General features: G+C 41.9%; 1 protein-coding gene across 1 annotated transcript; it reads right to left on the bottom strand.

Moving 5' to 3' along the window:
- Window positions 1-341: 341 nt before the first annotated feature.
- On the bottom strand, window positions 342-18,222 carry dmgdh (dimethylglycine dehydrogenase). The gene is made up of 16 exons (XM_056403974.1): window positions 18,003-18,222; window positions 17,231-17,399; window positions 15,280-15,378; window positions 15,025-15,189; window positions 14,531-14,735; window positions 8,256-8,504; window positions 7,961-8,159; window positions 7,233-7,402; window positions 6,975-7,128; window positions 4,979-5,144; window positions 4,672-4,802; window positions 2,404-2,621; window positions 2,088-2,245; window positions 1,902-1,961; window positions 1,262-1,396; window positions 342-1,170 (listed from the first exon to the last, which is right to left on the bottom strand). The coding sequence occupies exons 1-16, from the start codon at window positions 18,122-18,124 to the stop codon at window positions 958-960; spliced, it is 2,613 nt and encodes an 870-aa protein (XP_056259949.1). The 5' UTR covers window positions 18,125-18,222; the 3' UTR covers window positions 342-957.
- Window positions 18,223-18,792: the final 570 nt, after the last annotated feature.

Here is an 18,792-nt window from a genome sequence, read left to right as displayed (position 1 = left end):
TTGCACATGCATCATTCTGCACAGTGACACTCAAACATCCAAGTGAAGTAATAAGAAGATAAACACAGTTTTGTTCAAAATGAATAGCCAGTAATGTGCTGCAGGTGATGCACCTTATTGCGTTGCGAGTGTTTTATAAAAATATAATGAAAATGAACTTTTAAAACCATATTCTTAAGGATTCAGTCGGCTCACCAATAAATTCCTCCTCATGTCACGATTTTCACAGTCGTGTAATCTTTGGTTCTTGGGGTTTAAACGAGTCAAACAGAAGAAAGCTGTGACTCTCAGGACATGTGGGGAAAAGAGGAGGAAGGGAGTCAAACACCTAATACAAGACAGTGAGTGCATTGCTTTAATTATCAAGGTATCAATGTACACCAATTTAATTACATATTAGTAAAAAAAAAAAAACAGATTTAAAAAACAATCTTTGTACAAGTTTGCAAACATTCTGTTTCTTTTGGTTGTTGGTGTTTATAACAGCTGATGAGGACTGTGTAAAATGCAGCGACATCATCTCTTGACTCTCAAATAAACACAAAAAGCTGATTTTTTTTTTTTCATTTGACCCTTTTTGTTTGAAAATGTTCAAGTATTGTATTGACCCATAAACCGTTAACATCCATTCATGGAATTACACAAAAAATGTAAATTACTCTTTCAACACTTTACGACACTGTGGTGCAAATACACCACATGACAGTTATTATTTCTCAAAAACACAGTCGTAAGACACTGAGCGTTCTCACATGCCGGGTCTGTTTTCAGGACGAGAAGAGGAAGTTGTGACTGATGTGAACGAGCCTCTTTTTTCCTAGAGTGGCTGCAGACACAAACACCTCGGCACATGGCCTGCACATGATTTCTTTCCATAACAGCTTTACCTCTCATTCATAATTCCGTTGGATTGTTCTTCATTAGCTGCTGATAAACTGATGGAGGAGAAGTCCGTGCTTATGCTTTGCCCTTTGCTTTCTTCTGCAGCCGTGTCCGCGTTGGCTCGGTGAGGACTAAAGGCTCCTGGATGACCATGGCGGGGTATTTCCTCCCCAGCAGCTCCACCTCCACCTTCTGGCCCACGGAGCACAGCTCCACGGGCAGGTAGGCGAACGCCAGGCTCTGCTGGCTGCTGTAGCTGTAGGCCCCGGACGTCGTGTTGCCGACCACCTGGTCAGAAAAATGCAGAATACGTAAACAACCAAACACGACAGGGTGTGTTGAGCAGGAGAGGACACGGAGGCTTTTCACCGTCGCTCACTTTGCCGTTGTGCCAGACGGTCTCGTTGCCCTCGGGGTCGATATCGTCCGTATCCAGCGTGATGTAGGACAGCTTCCTCTTCAGGCCTTTGGCTTTGATCTGCTGAAGAGCGGCTTTGCCAATGAAGTCAGCCGGCTGGACACACACAGACACAAAGAGTGTAAGTTCAGGTTGTTTGTAGTTAAGAGATGCATCATGGGAACTTAGCTCCTGCAAAGGAGACATGAGCTCCCCCACAAGCAAAAACTATTTCAGGTCTTTACAAACTGATAAATAACCATTAACATTTCTGACGTTACAACGAATGATAAAAGGAAATTCATAAAGTCTAATTCAAATCTGATATGTTGTCGTCTGTAATTGTAAAAGTCAGTCCGCATGCAGCTCGTCCTGGTCACAAACCTTTGTGAAGGAGCCACAAAAACAAGATTTTTCAGGAGGATAAATGTAGGAAAAACCCTCTCACAGCCATTTTTACACTCAACGACAAATAAGAAACGAATTAGAAAAGAAAAGAGCCTAAAGTTCTCACTAACTAATGAGCTTTTCCCTGTAGTATTTGCAAACAGAGGCAGCGAGTCTCTTTCCTTCATCAGTGTTATGGTGAAGAACACAGTTCAAAAATGAGAGCGATCGTTACCTTGTTCAGTTTGATGAAATAATCCAAACCAGCCTCCAGAGGATTCGTGTCACAGTTCATCTGTAAACATCCACAAGTTCATCTCATCAGCAGAAAGTAAAAAAGTACATTAGTGTGTGTGTGTGTGTGTGTGTGTGTGTGTGTGTGTGTGTGTGTGTGTGTGTGTGTGTGTGTGTGTGTGTGTACCTCAGCTCCCCAGCCTCTAAAGCCTTTCTCCAGTCTGAGGGAGGACATGGCGTAGGTGCCGAAGTTGTCGATGCCTTCGTCTTTTCCTGCCTCCATCATGGCCTTGTACACGGCCGCCATGTTCTTCTGGTCGAGGTACAGCTCCCAGCCGAGCTCGCCTTAACACACACACACACACACACGCACACACACACACGACATCACCATATGGTAAGTTAGACGATTTCTTCTGTACATGTGAGTATTTGCGGCTGCTGTAGTTTGCAAGAAATCAATTTCTAATTGTTTCATTTGTTTTCAGAAAAGCGCTCCGTACCGGTGTAGGAGATCCTGATGGCGCGGACGGGGATGCCGGCCAGCTTGATGGACTTGCAGTGGAGAAACTTGAAACCGGCGTCGCTCATATCCTCCTCCGTCAGCTTCTGAAGAACTTTGCGCGAGTTGGGTCCCGCGATGCCGAGCACGCCTATGTCCTCCGTCACGTTGCTGATGTCGACGTCATATCCGCCGTCTGCAGCTTCTTTCTCGATCCACCTGAGGGAAGGTAAAACCACAGAGCAAAGAGATTTTAATCCTGCATCATTACAGCATCACCACCTGGATGTTTCTGGCTTATTTGCAGTAAATATTTCACATCTCATGTTTTGAATTTTCCCTCTGTGACCTCCTTGAACTCCTCATCTGTAGTCCCGCCTTGTCTCCACTAGAGGTCTCTACAGAGCCTGAAACCGCCCTCGCCTCCCTCAGGCTGCGGCAGAGCGTTAGTTACAGTGGAGGAACGCAGATGAAAGGTTTAATACACTGCGTCCTGATTGGAGCAAACGGAGAGGCGTTGAGTTAACAGCTGCTGAAGGGTTTAAGGTTTCTGTCGTATAAAACAGAGTGTGAGAGAGTTTTATTCAGCGCAGCGTGAGACTCTGACTGAGGGCTTCTCTGTTAGCATCATGTACTCTGCTTTGTGTGCAGGGAAACTGAATATTGTCCACCTATACGTGCGTGTATGTGTGTGTGTGTGTGTGTGTGTGTGTGTGTGTGTGTGTGGGTTAGGGTTAGTGGTTTATAAAACAAAAATCCACATATTCAAATATTAATATGGCAGAGGGATGGTGAATTGGTAAAGATTTATGGCAGGACGTGATTATCAAATGTTCATCCATTATAAAAAAAGCACATATATATTATTTTACACACCTAAAACTGTTTAAAAATGAGCTTAAAAAACATAATAAGTGTTGGAAATGTGATAATAAAGTGGACATATTTCTACAACAATTGAGGGACAGTCCCTTGGTATTGTCCCCACAGCTGTGTCTGCTCAGGGATAAATCTGTCATCAGGCAGGGTTTACTAAAGCAGAGTTTAAGCTGCAGTAACAGGTTTTATTGTGGCTGCGAGGCTTATTTTATGCAACTGGATGAACGCACATAGACCCAGGAGCTGGTTTCACAAAGACAGACTCTGTCTGTGTCTTAGATGAAACAAATAGTCAGATGGACTAGAGTCTGAATTCATCCGTTGCCACAAAGCATTTTAGTTCTTGAGCATCTTAAGTCGGACTGTGATACAATGAATTATGGGTAAATTAAGACCGAGCGAGGAACCCAATCCAACCCCTGAGCCCTGTTTACCCCAACAGAACATGTTCGTCCTCTGAACGAGTTCAACAGTTTCACCTTTTACATGAACAGTTTCCCTTCTCTTTGCTCTCTCCTTAACCTTGTTGGCAAACCACAAATTCTGAACCATGTTTTCTTGTTTGTTGTTGTTGGCCGCTACTGGTCAGTGCAGGTGTCATTGATTGTTACCATGGTAACACTGGTCCTAGGCCTTAAACTACTGATAGAGAAAACTAAGCAGATCCGGGATCATTTTTCTGACGCACATCAGTAGTGCAACATCTAAAAAAGGGCGCCAATTAACAGAGGAACTGATCTGACTTTTAACTGAATTAGCTTTTTAGTCATTAGTCACTTTATTTGATTGTAATTATGTTCTAATTTGTATTTTATTCTATTTTATCTGTTCGTTTATTATTTTATATATGTTATTGTATCTCATTCGTCGTGTAAGAATGAATCTTATTGCCGAACCCTCTGCTCCCAGAGGTTGAAGTTCCTCTCGTGTTCTCTACACACGATGTCAGGTGGCTCACAGATGGAAAACTTCTAACAGCTTTGATCGACATGAAACTCTCCCAGTTGAACCTCAGTACTGAAGATAAAGTAGAAATACAGCCTCTGCCGGTTGGTCCAGTCGCAGCTAATTAGCGTGTGAATTCTTGAGTTGCGGCCAATCACGTTTTCCGTGTGGTTACAGTGACTTTGACCTTTGTCAAGGTGTAATCAGTTCATCCTTGAGGCCGAGTGAACGTTTGTGCCAAATTTGAAGAAATTCCCTCAAAGTGTCACTGAGATATCAACTGCTAACTACGATTCCCAAGATGCATTTTGTCTCACATTGTCATTTCTATAAAAATATTAATTATAGACACTTTAAGCTTCGTATATTATGAACCTAACTCATTACTATCAGGCACCTGTTACGTGTGAACACCGATCAACGTGCGTGTCATCATGCAGCTCACCTGAGGTCGTGTAGCTCTGACCCCGAGCCAGTGATGAGCAGGAACTCTCCCGGCGCCAGCTGGGTGATGGTGACCTCGGCGTAGACTCTCCCGGTGGGTGTCAACATGTGGCTGATGTTAGTGATGCCCACCTGAAAACACGCAGAGGCAAGAAGAGGAGCTGTTAGACGATGTGTGGGGAGAGTAGCACCGCTCGTGTGACACTACTATACCACTGGATCTCAGTGATGGATCCGTTTAACCTCTTACCCAGCATTCACAGCTACAGGAAGCCATCAGCTCCCACTGCAGTAAACACGTGCTCTACCTTGGGCATGGTGTTGGCGAACAGTCGGTCCAGCAGCTTGTGCGAGTCCTTCCCCTTCACTACGAACTTTCCGAAAGGCGTCAGGTCGATCACCCCCACCTTCTCCATCACCAGCCTGCACTCTCTGCCGACCGGTCCGAACCAGTTGGTGCGACGGAAACTGGGCCTGAGTTCAAGCAACAAAATGGACCCATTATCTAAACTCTGCTTTTTACTGGATGTTTTTTATTAGTTTGAATAATGCAGGACTGATGTATGAGCATAATGGATGAACATTGTTCTAACAGAAGGACGGAATTATACAATTACTGCTCGTAAGACTCGAAACACCGAACCGACACGCTGCTGGCTCCGTGAGGCCGTACTTACAGCGGCGCTTTGAGCTAAATGTTCGCTAACGTCAGCAGGCTAACGTGCTCACAAAAAAAACACAAGGTTAAGTTCAATTTAAGACTGTTAAACACTGCAGCGTCCATGACGACAAACCTCATCTTATTCTTCAGTCACTGTGTCAATGTTTTTACTGGTATTATTGTTGTTCGAGTTTAATGTTTTACTTTTACTTTAGAAAAAGTCTTGTCACTGTTGTTATTATCGTTATTAGTAATTTTACTGATGTTTGTATCTGTCGTTATTTTCTTGTTTCCTTTTTTGTCTATGATCTTAATTTACATGGTTTTGCATTTTGATGTCACGTTTACTTGAGCGGACCCCGGGGAGACGAGTTGCTACCTTGGTAGTGGCCAATGGGGATCCAAATAAATGAATAACAAATAAATAAAGCAGGGAGGATCATTTACTATTACATCACATTTTCTTCAGTGGTTCTCGTGGTATTTAACAATAATTCTTAAAGATATAATTAATTGAATTAACACGACCTGGACCCCGATGTGCAACAGAAAATGGATGGATGAATTCACTATTAAAGATTTAAGTTCAATCCACAATTCACTGTTGAGAACTTTTTATATTTTTGAATTAAATCCTTTTTAAGACTTTTATAGACCTGCAGATCTTCACTACGTGTCACAGATATGAGACAAGCAGCTGCAGAAAGCGCCGACTGGGTTCTACACTTTACAGAGGTTCGGTACGAGTCTAAGCACTCTGTGTGTTTTGTTGGTTTTTTTTTTTAAATGTCATGGTGTGTATTTAAAGACTCCGATCTGGTGAAGCGGACGTTATTGCCGGTTATCTGCATGTGTGGCTGAACGTTAGCAGCTGTCCTCTGCGTTCAGACTGGTGGATGTTGTGTGTGGAGCCGGAAGACACCGGGAGAGAGCTCTGTGTGATGACATGTGTCCGCTCTGCACATCTCCCATCTTCACCCAGAACACTGTGTCCTCCAACAACTCCTTTTTCTGACACACATGCAGGTTCCTTTCTGCACAAAACCAAACTCTGTATAATATGCATGTATGTATTTTGCATGTACACTCATTACAGTGTTTTGCCTTCGAGCTCCACCGCAGCTTCTCCTTCTTTGACCACAGCGATAATAGGGTGTTGTAAACTGGGAAAGCGGATGTGGTGTGGATGCAGTCCAGGAATGTACGATGTGGTTAATTAGAGGACGGCAGCAGCTGTTAGCAATAAAATTAAAAGCAGGGAACATTACGTTTAAATGTTTACTTATTGAAATGGCCCGCTGTAGCTCAGGTCTAAGATACTGTAGTTATAGTGCAGCAGGCATGTTGCCAATCAAACAACACAGACAGTATTAAAGCTTAATGACGGTTCATTGTGCACTGCTCAGCACTTCTTTTAAACGCTGTTATGTTTTATGCTTTCTATGTAATCCGTTTTTAACTTATTTCAATTGTTTATTTCATTTATTTTTTCGATGTTATCATTTTATTTTATTATTTCATCTCATGTTCATTTATGTCTTTTCATGTGACGCACTTGGTGCATGGAAGAAGCAGAAGAAGAAGAAGAAGCAGAGGAAGATGAAGAAGCAGAAGAAGAAGCACAAGCAGAAAAGGAGATTTACTTGTATCCAGTGTCGTCTCCAGGTTTGTAGAACCAGTGAGGTTGTTCCCAGCCGGCGTGGAAGCCCATGGACGCTTTGTCCTTCAGGAGCTCGTAAACGCCGCTTGTTCGGATGGTTGGCCGTCCGGCAAAGCGCTCCTCCTTGGGGTAACCGACTGCAGAGACCGTCAGAGCGAAGAAGAGATGACGAACAGTTAAGAGGCAGTAAAAACAGAAGTGTTTACCCGACGACTGTGCGATCCTCTTGTGTTGTTCTTACCCACATTGTTGAAGCCGTAGGATTCTCGGGCTTTGGCGCACATGAAAGGAACATCTGCCCACTTTCCGTAGCGGTTAGGGTCGCATTCGATCAGGTCGTAGGGAGGCTCTCCATTCACGATCCAGTCACTCAGGAACTTACCGATACCGCCAGCATGGATGACTCCATACCTGAACACACAGAGTCCAGGCTGTTACCTTCTGCTGATCATAGAGACAATCTACTAACCAGTGTTAATCAATGAAATCTTCATTCAACACCTAATTCCTATTTTTAATGATGAAAACGAGACTAAAACTAAATAAAAAGTAACACTTGAAAAGGAAACCTATGAAGAATGTATGAATGCAAAGTCTTGTGGAGCATGCATCTGCAGAAACACACAGTGTATCTCCTGACTAGTAAAATAGTTTCAACCGTTGCCCAAACTTCTCATCTCAGAACTTAATTCAGACAATTGTCCGGTCGAAACTCCTGTTAATGAGAAGAATTAAGAACAAGAGGCGGCAACAAAAACAGCTGAAACAAACTTCGAAAACATGCAGGCATTTATAAAAAGGTAAGCTAATGTAAAGTTAATATTAGAAAGTACTGGATTAACAGTGAAATTAGGAAGAAAACTTAAATACAACTAAAATATCTAAAGTCAAATGACTGGAAATTGGACTAAACCTTTTTGGTCAGGAGACTAAGACTAAACTAACCAACCACTGTCCTTCCACACATACCCGAAGCCAATGGCGGTCCAGTAGTTGCGGACCCCCTGGTGTGGTCCCACCATGGGCAGCAGGTCAGGGGTGTATGTGATTGGTCCAGACACGATGTTGATGATGTCGGCTTTCTTCAGCACAGGCACCATCTCCATGGCCATCTCAACATGCTCCATTATCCTGTCAAGGTCCGATTCGAACAGCTCCTTCCCGAAACCTGCAGCAGCCGGGAAAAAATAACAAAAACATAATGTGAAAACTTGGAAGAAAGGTTTTTAACGTATCGACAGAGCTTCCTCTGTGGCAGACAGACCTGGAGGTACACCATCTCTGACCCAGGAGTCCTGCAGCACCATCTTCTCCATCTTTTCATAGGGTCCGAACAGCAGGCCGTCTCTCTCCTGACGCAGGTAGTAAGAGCCCTCCAGGTCCCTGATGACGGCCACCTCCTTCTTCAGAGCCTTCACCTCTGGTACTGTTGCCGTGACTACGTACTGGTGATGCACCGGGATGGTTGGGTGATCGAAACCAATCATCTTGCCCACTTCCCTGGCCCAGAAACCTGGAAACCAACGGAGACGGGATTAAATCCATGTATTTAAGGACAAAGTGCTTCACTTCAGCACCAAATTCACTCGGTAGCTATTAAAGGAATAATTCAACATTTTGGGAAATACACTTATTTCTTTTCTTGCTGAGTTACGTGAGGAGATCACCACCCTTATCTCATACATAGCATACAGACTATAAACAGGGGGAAACAGCTAGCATGGTCCTGTCCAAAGGCAACAAAAACCTGCCTCTCACCTCCTCTAAAGTTCAAAGTTGTTTTATATTTCGTTTTTATATCCGTACAAAAACCAAAATGTAAAACTAAACAAACAAGAAACAGACAGACTTTTAGCTTCAGACAGAGCAAGGCTAGCTGTTTTCCCCTGTTTCCAGTCTTTATGCTAAGCTAAGCTAACTACCTCCTACCTGTAGCTTCATATTTTGTCCGACTGACATCAGAGTTATTGATCTCCTCAGCAGGAAAGTAGACAAACAGATTTCACAAAATGTGGAACTATTCCTTTAAAGCTGCCCTGCTTTCATTATGCACATCTGTTGGAAATATTGCATGAGCTGTTTCACAGTGTTCTCCGTGTTTTATTGGGTGAAAACACAGAGTTTATTTCTCCTCATGGACACACTAAAGTTTGATGAATGGCTGTGTTTGTAAGTGAGAAGGCACACCTCCTGCGACGCCCCTCTTTCACCATTTGGTAAGAAAAGTGAATCCACTGTTTCCTCGTAAACAGAAAACACTTAATATAGAACAGGACAAAATGCTTTAGAGTGCCTCATTTACACTCATGCGCGCACACACACACACACACACACACACACACACACACACACACCTGGGAAAATCTGGGCTTCAGTCAGTGACTTCCTCACAGAGACGCCGACATGCGGATGGTTAATGAACAACCTGCTGTACTGCTTGAGCCGCAGCTGCTTCCTTTACAGGCTGTAATCACTCTCTCCAACCTCGACTACTCTCATAGAAATATCAAGCAAACGCACGGACTGAAACGCAGGTAATTTGACACGTGAAATCCCCCCAAAATTCAAAACGTTTACAAACTAAACCAAAACTATCTGCATGGCTTGATATGATCAGGGGTTACTGAGGAGGTTATTGAAAATGTGCAGGTTTTTTTTAATCAGAAGATCAAAAATTGCACAGGGCACCATCATGTTAAAAACAAGTAGAAACACATTCAGACTACCAGCAACAAAAATAGAAACCTAACCAAGACAGCTGGAGAAAAACTCTGAAAAATGTGGCCAAGTGTGTGAAAATAGCAATGATAAAAAGAGAGAATTTTTCTTATAATCAGCACAAGGATATCCAGTATCAACATCCTCACACTTGTACGGTTTACAAGTTGAGCCAGTGTATCTGGATTTTACAGGCGCAGCAGCTCCAGCAGTTACAACACATTCTTCTCAGTCGCCCCGAGTCACAGCGTCGAGGAAAACCGCGGACGTTTCATATCTTTCCAAAAGACACTCCACTCTCTGTGCATTATCTAGTGTCGCAGCATGAGGCAGCAGTTGACCTCAGGCGTTTACAGTTATGTAGCTTGCATTATGTAACGGCAGCAATTGTTCACTAGGTGGAATTCCCCTCTCATGTTGGTGCAGCGTGGAGTCTCAGTGAAATACATCAAACATCTGACAATATATCAGGCTGAAATAAAGGTCAGCTCTGTTGTTTCCATCTCTATGGTTTAGCACAAATAGTTGACAAAGAAAACATATTTGGTTCAGATGTTAACTCCCCTTTTAGCTCTGGTTTGATCTACACCATGTTCCACTATGTTCACCAGCTAGTTGCTAACTTTGTCTGTCGGCTGTCCGGTGCAGGGCGGGGAGCTAATGTGGGTTTATCAGAGCTTTTTCACTTAAAACAACTACATGTGTCTGAAAAGCTTAAACTGTAAAGCTGTGGGCCGTAACACAATGAGCTGAAAGAAATCAAAGCGCTGATTATAGCAGCTTTAATCACATTTAACTCAATATATTTCTGAGACTGAAAGTTCTGAAGGCCTAATGCAATTTATCTTTAAAGTCCTTTTTATTTTTAGAGCCTGTTTTTATTAAGATTCAATTTATTTTGGAGTCAAACATATTTCCGAATCTTTAGAGCTATTAAAAAAAAAGTATGCAAACCCACAAGATGTTTTATAAACCAGGTTATGCTGTAACAGCCCCAAAACAAATATGCCGTGTTTTGAGTCTGGGACATGTGAACTTAACAAAAATCAATGTGGACCTTGTGCAAACTCAGCTGCTGTGACCAGAGCCAGCTGGAGCACAGAGCTGTTCATCTCTGCTGCTATCTTCAGCTCTGTGTTGCGAGAGTGAGTCTCATTAACAATTTGAATATATTATATTATGATGTAGTTTGAATATATTTTAAATGATGTTACTCTTTGCAATTGCATGCCAAGTCTGCAACCCATTAAAATGCAGAGTCTATTTATGTTCTGCACATGTTCCATATGTGAACTTTATCCCATGGTGAGGGATGGGACGGGACGGGGTGGTTGGGTTCATAAGCACAACATCTTGATAAGGTGCCAGGCAGTTTAAGCAGGAGCATGTTTACCAGGTGCCTGCACACGGGGCCGATTCACTGGTATACACAGCAATAGTGCATGAAATCAACCAGCTCGACACAATAAAACAACCTTTGAAGCCCTGCTGTGTCCACATCAGACGCCCATGTTGTTTATGAATCTAAACTTATAATAATCAGTTAAAAATTTGTTCAAAAGCTCACAGGCTAAAGCAGTGATTCCCAGCGTTTATTAAATTTATACCCCAGGGGGTATTTCTGCAGGTAACTGGGGTCCATGGAAAGACTGTGGAGAAGCTGAATTTAAAAAATATATCCACATCTTGAGTCAGCTGTAACTCCTAAACACCAGAGAACGCTACAACTATGGTCAAAACTAGTTAGAAAGCAAGCAGAGAGGTTGAAATAGTTAGCTACAGATAATGCACAAACGATCCGAATAGTTAAATGTAATTAATAAACAGTTCAAATAGTTAAAAGTAATGGGATAAATGGTCCAAAACATTAGCTTAAAGTAATGGTAACGGTTAAAACCACTAAGCGTTATGGATAAAACAGTTCAAATAGTTAGCTCGACTGAGTAAAGGGGTTGAAATAGCAAAAAGTAATGGGTAAACGGTTAAAAATGCTAGATAAAAGTTAGATAAACAGTTGAAATGGTTAGCTAAAAGTAGCTAAACAACACAAAGTTGAAATACTTCGCTACAAGTAATGGTAAATAGTTGAAATAGTTAGCTAAAAGTAATTGATAAATAATTTAAATATAAAAACAATGAATTAGGCTAATGGTTGAAATAGTTAGCTAAAAGTAAATGGTTGAAACATCAAGCTTCTGCTCTTCCACAAGAGCAGCACAAATGCAAACTTGACCAAACCTATGTTGTATGAACAAATACTGTCGGGGGAAACATCAAACAGAAATGGGCTGAAGGATATTATTGATTAAGATGAATAGATTTGCAGGTTTATGGATTTGAGAAAGTGCAGTCTACCGTTCACACAGTGGTCAAAACATTATCTTCCTTCTTCAATTACAAAAGATGAAATGTTGAAACTGATCCGATGGGGTCGCATTCCAAGGAACCTGACCTTTGACCTTTATTAGGGGTCTCTGGTCAGGGGAGCATAACTATTGGGAAGAGGGGGGGTTAAAGCCTGCGTTCCAGATGACCCCAGAGTTTGGGTTTAAACGTTGAGCAGAAGTCGTGGAAATACAATGTGGGGGAGGGAGATTTGTTGGCTGGAAAAAAAAGAAGTGGTTCTGGACGAGGCTCTGTGGAGGTAGCAGCAGAGAGAGGAGAGAATGTCGAACTAAAGATGGATGTTGTTATGCAAGCTCAACAAAACAGCTGCTTGTGGGTTATGCGTTTTCAACAATATGTGAGCACAATGCATCGGAAAAACACTGAGGTTGCCGTTGTTTATTGGGAGTTGTCTGCTTTGCTATGTGGTATATTTAAGGATGAAATTTTAAACTAGCTGCTTTACCCACTGGGGTTATATGTCTGCAGACCATAAAGCGTCTGTTGTTGCATGGGAGTCTTTAAATCGCAGACACAAACTCCATATAGAGAGAGGAGAAACGCAGCGTCCGGGAGTTTTGCACAAGTTTGTGGCTGTACTTGTAAAATCCTATGTTTAAACACACAATATCAAGACTGGAAATTGGTATATCTGACCAATAAAATGTGAATTTATCTTACTGTGAGACAAGAATGCAAACAAACAAACAAACCCGCAGGTGTGACTATATTGAAATTACAACTCAAAACAGGTCCAGCTCATCTGCACACTCATGAACGTGACGTGAAGGTCGTTGCATACAAAAAGGAGCATCAGCAGTAAAAAGCTAAAAAGCCGTCTGTCAGGAGGTGTGCATGAGCTGCTGCTTCAAGATTGGATGAAACCTGAACTGCTGGCCTACTTGGATTGGCTGTCGGAGACAGTGAGGGCAGAGGGCCAGTAGGGTCCTACGAGATACAGCAACTGGCTTCAACCAGAGAACAGAATGTGCAAATTTAGGGAGAAAATATGGAGCGAGCCGATGTGAATGAGCTGTAGACAATTTGTTCTGCGAAGCCCCGTTACAATGTTATTTTCAGTGCAATGCTTGTGAGTGTAATAGGAGATTTTCAAGGACCATGTTTTTGGATTGTAGCGACTATCAAGGCACTATTTCAGTTATGCATCAGGGTTTCTGCAGGGTTCACCTTCAAGGCTTTTTCAGACCACGTAGAGTCAAATTGCAGTAATTCCTGATACTATCATGAATCAATCATTGAACACGACCTGGACCTGGAGAAGCAGCAGAACATTGATGGATTGACCAATCAAGAAATGATCTATTCATTAAGATGACATCAGACGTCTGGAACAACGGAACTGGAGACTTTCCAGCTTGTTTTAAAAAATCTCATACAAAAACATTTTATAACTGACATCACAGGCCACAGCAGGCTGTGAACAAAGTTTAAGAATTGCTGTTAACCTCTCACATCTCGTCTTATTTATTTCAAAATGACTGAAATGCTGCGAAAAAAAAAAAAAAAAAAAAAGGTGACGAATGAGAAATATGCGTGACCTATAAATTGCCACATGTTACACAACACAGACGAGGACAGACCGGGCAAAGAGACTAAAGCAAATTCCTGACCTTCACCAGATAAACAAGCAACAGCAGCAGGGATGAGGGGAGTCGCTGCCAACAAAATCCCCCCAGAACTGGTATGACCCAGTTCAAGCCAAAAGCTCTTTTCCCTGAACTCTGCAAGCGGAGGTCCGTGTGGGCAAAGGTCTCCTGTTGCACACTGTCCCCAGATAACACGTTTTATAGAGCAGTGACAGTACATATATATTATTATTTATTTGGCTTTCCTCTTCCCTTCCTTGTTTAAGTGTATTTCACAACATTTTTTTATTTATTTATTTTGAACGGAGCAGAATAGGCAGCCGTATAGGAAGCCATTTTGGCAGCATTGATTATAATGATTCTCACAAACACCTCCTCGGAAATAGGTGTCACTCGTCCGGTGAGTGATTTACGACAAGTCTGTGCAGTTAGGAGAGTTTGGTGAATCCAACTTTGAAGAAGTAAAACTCAGACAAACATGAGAGATTTAGGATAACGGTGCAAAAATGTTCCTGCATGAGGCTCATTGTGTCTCGATCAGCAGAAAGGATGAGAATTACTGCACCTGAATGACATTTCTATGTGTTAGCAGGAAACGGGTTGGAAGACCTTCAAAGTAAAGTTTTGTTGTCAAAAAAGTCTCTAAAACTGAGTGACACATGGTGATAAGATGTATCCTATATATCTATCACACCCTCTAGTTGGTTCGTACTGAAACTAAAGCACAAACTGAACTTTTAACCCTGTTTTCAGTGGAAACTGCAGGAGATGAAGCATAAACATCAGCTCCATCCCCATGAGGCAAGAGTATGAACGTTCAAGCACAAACCTGTAGCGTTGACGATGCGATTGGCGCGGATTGTTCCGTGAGGAGTCTGGACGTCCCACTTGCCATCGGCGGTTGGGTTGAGGGCGGTGACCGGGGCTGGGTTGTAGATCTGGGCGCCGTACATACGAGCCCCAGCAGCCAACGCCATAGTCAGGGAGTAAGGGTCAATGTGGCCGTCACCTGGGGTGTACAGACCTGCCAACACCTGGAAACACACAGAAAAACCTTCAGATAACTGCCAATAGAGGGTACAAGTTTTCTAGAATCCTTCATCAGCATGAACACACCCGCTGAAAATAATCCCCAGGAAATGCAGCATTTGCTAAAAACTACAGGGGCCAGCTGTTTTAGGAAACTAAAGTTTGGCTTAAAGGTTAAGACGCCGACCACGAATGTTGTTATCTCAGGAACATGCCAGGATGATCATTACTGACTGATTCATCACTGTCAATCTATCATTAAGTCACAAGGACGTGTCTGTGGTTCGTACAGACCTTGTCTATGTTGATCAAAGGGAAATATTCTTGGACTTTCTCCGGTCCGATGAGGTACTGTGGCGTCACGTGCCAGTGCGTGCGGGTCATCTGGTACTTCATCTCGTCCACTCGAGCCGCAGTGGAAGCAATGCGGACGCTGCCGGGCTGGTGGAAGCCCACGGCCTGCAGAGAAAAGACGGTACGAATGACCCGCAAACACACAAACACACCTGCTTCGCATCAGAGTTGCGACGGACGAGCGATGCGCCTCACCTGTCCGGTCTCGGCCTCCAGCCTCTCGTACAACTTAATGCTGTCATAGTGGACTTTCTTGAGGTTGATGCCTGGATGGTAATATGTTGTCAAACCAGCCTGAAATACAAAACACACAGTTGATTGAATATTCACAACTTAAAGGTGCACGTACTAATTTTTGGCCACTTGGGGGCAGCAGAAACACTGACATATTATTTACTTTCTAAGTTTAGATATTGAACATGTTTATTATTTACACATCAAGCAACATTATTATTAACTTAAAGTCATGTTTGTGTCCACCTGACGAATCTAAGTCCAATATTCCTTCTTCTTTTAGCTCCGTTTTTGGTCTCCACCAACTCCTGATGGAAACATTATCTCGTTTTAGCTGCTAAATGCTCCAGTAATTTCAACATCTAGTCTGCCGCCTGCTGCAGATGAAAACAACACTGAGAGCAGCAAGAACAAACCTAAACACTAAAGTTGTGGAGCAAAAACAAAATATAGTGTAAAAATCTTTGTAGCTCTGAGTGAAATCGCAGTTTGAGTGATAATCCAAGCGACTCCTTTCACATTTGAAGGTATTGCAAGTGGGCCGACAAATCATTTGCAAAAGAGAACAGTTTGGGTGAAAAAATATAATTATAAAAAAATAAAATATAAATAATGTTACAAAATGTCTTAAAACCAAAATGATATTTAACAGCTTTAAAATGTTTAATCACTCCTTTAATTGTTTTTGTGCGGCATGTGTGGGAAAAGGGAACCACTGCTGTCAACAATATTAAATGACAAAATACTGTGAACCAAGAAGTAACTGTGATTATTTTAATGGATTCACCATCGCATCTTCATTTTAAACCGACTGCAACACATTAAAAATGAATAACTCTTATTTAAACTATAAAGAACACACATACTACTTCAGTCAACATCAACCTGGCAACTTGCCCAGTGTGCACCCTGCCCTTCACCCAATGCATGCTGGGACAGACTCTCCATATGAAGAGAGTAACTGAATACGTCAAACATGTATTAATAGCATTAAAAGTGAAGCGTCTGTCAGTGAATGAGCGACAGTGCAGACGGGTAAGTGGGTCGAGGCCTCCGACGCCTTGAAAACCTAGAAGGTGACAGCTGGCCGCCACGGATACGACGCTACTACTGAACGACACAAACCGAAGAGGCATTAGTGATGATGATAATGATGATAATAATGACAGTAATTAATGTCTGATTAACACACTCATTTATCTTCTGATTTTCAAGGAAATGCCTCGATACGAGAGAAATCCATGTTGAGACGTTGTTACGTTGTGAAACACACAAACACACTGAAGTAAAAAATGATGAAATAATCTAATTTTCTTTGTCTTATGAACTGTAGCGCTGCAGCAATTAGTTGATTAAAAAGAAAGAAAATTAATTGGCAACAATTTTGACAATCAATTAAACATTTTTTGACATTTTTCAAGTAAAAATGTGAAAAATTCTCTAGTTCCAGTTTTTCAATTGTGAAGATTTCCTGCTTTTCTTTGTCATAAATGACTGTAAATGAATCTATTTTGGTTTTGGAGACTTGTTCAGTTATAAACGAGCAATTTTAGAATATCACTTCGAGCTCTGGGAGGTAGTTATGAGCTTAAATCAATAGATTAATCAATTGCTGCTCTGACACACAAAAAAAAAAACCTGCTTTAGGAAACTGTGACGGGCATTTTTCAATATTGTCTGACATTTTCTCGACCAAACAACTGATCAAGAAAATATTCAGGAGATTAATCGATGATACAATAAAAATCAGTCGTGGTGCTAAATGAAAGTATGTTAAAAAAATATATTGCTGCTGTGAAGACACTGTGTGACACAGGCCACCTGGTCTTCCACCTGATTTGCCCTTAAACCAACTTTGTGCACCTTCAGACGAGCAAGAGAAAAAGAAAAATGCAGACATTGGTGGACGTACAGCGTGCCAGGTGGATCCAGCCGTCAGCTCAGACTTCTCCAGCAGCACCACATCCTTCATGCCAGCTTTGGCCAGGTGATACGCCAAGCTGACCCCCACGCACCCACCGCCGACGATGACGGTTTCTGCTGTGTCTTTCCACCGCTTTCCCAAAACTGTGGACGCATCACTGAAGAAAGGAAAAAGAGAGAAGGGTGTTAAAGGGCTTATATTTTCAATTAGTCAATTAAATGTTTCAAAAAACTGTCAAAAATGTTTCAAAAACCCAAAGATGCTCAGTTTACTATCGTGTCTGAAAAAGAAAAACACAAGAAAAAACATTTTAAAAGCTGGAACCACAAAATGTTTTTGCCTTTTTAGCTCAAAAAATTACTAAAATATTTATTTGACTCTCAAAATAGCTGCCAGTTCATTTTCTGTTCAAGTGACTAATCAATTAATCGACTAATGGTTGCAGCCCTACAGGTGAATAGTTGTGTGCACTTCAGGAATCAGTTTTAATTGTGCCAAAACTAAATGTGCAACCAGAGAAGTCACTATGAGATTATAATGTGATACACACTGACTGTAAGTGTCACAGCTGGTCACGTCACGTACAGTTTTGCTGCATGAATCAATCAGCTGCGCAACTTTACGCGTGCAAGTAAAGCACTGACGCGTTTTATGTCTGTTGTATACCCTTATTTGTGATTAATACCGTCACTACAGCGTGTTTAATGAAAAGTCCGTCAAACACGTGAATCGTTTGTGCATAAAACTGAACTATTCTAACCTCTCCTCAGCTTGTTTTCTTGCAGTGCAGCAGATGGTCCTCAAAGGAAGCCGAGCGGTTCCTCCATGCGCGGCTAAATCTCTCCGCAGCTGAACTTTGATTAGGTTTAATATCCGAGACATGGTTGAGAAATTATTCAAATATTTAAAAAAAAAAATAACCCAACTATATATGCAGCTCAAAGCATAACCAGCCCCCCTCTCCCTGGACCCCTGTACTGTCGTGTGTAGTTACAAATATCCTGCTTTTGCACTGACAGCCGTGTTGGCACGCCCACAGGTCGACAACCAAGTCAGCGCGAAACTTTACCCAGACGAACCTTCATCCAAGTTAACACTTTGAGTGCCACAGACTCCAAATGTAGGTCACACAGCCCCTCAGCAACAAGTGGGAATGTTTCATTCATTTATCCATTGGGAGAAATATGTAGGTTGAATAACCCAAAGAAAAAACGTTTATGAATGGCTCCAGTCATTTTTTATTTTATTTAATATGAGTTATATCAAAAATCAATCAATCAATCAATCAATCAAACTTTATTTGTATAGCACTTTTTCATACAGGTTAGTGCAGTTCAAAGTGACTCACAGATCACTGATCAGCTAAAAAGAAAAGGACAAAAATCCTCATGAACAAGAGACTCATTACTTTGAGCTAAATGCTAACGCTAACAATGCTAATAGATATAATGTTTATAATGTTGCTTTCTGCTTTGCGTTAAGTTGCATTAATTTAATTTAGTGTGCAACACATAGTGGCTTAGTTGTTCAGGTTTTTATTTACAAAGCAA

The sequence above is a fragment of the Seriola aureovittata genome, chromosome 18 (assembly GCF_021018895.1).
Source record: "Seriola aureovittata isolate HTS-2021-v1 ecotype China chromosome 18, ASM2101889v1, whole genome shotgun sequence".
Taxonomy (NCBI): Eukaryota; Metazoa; Chordata; class Actinopteri; order Carangiformes; family Carangidae; genus Seriola; species Seriola aureovittata.
This window is presented reverse-complemented; position numbering and strand designations above follow the sequence as displayed.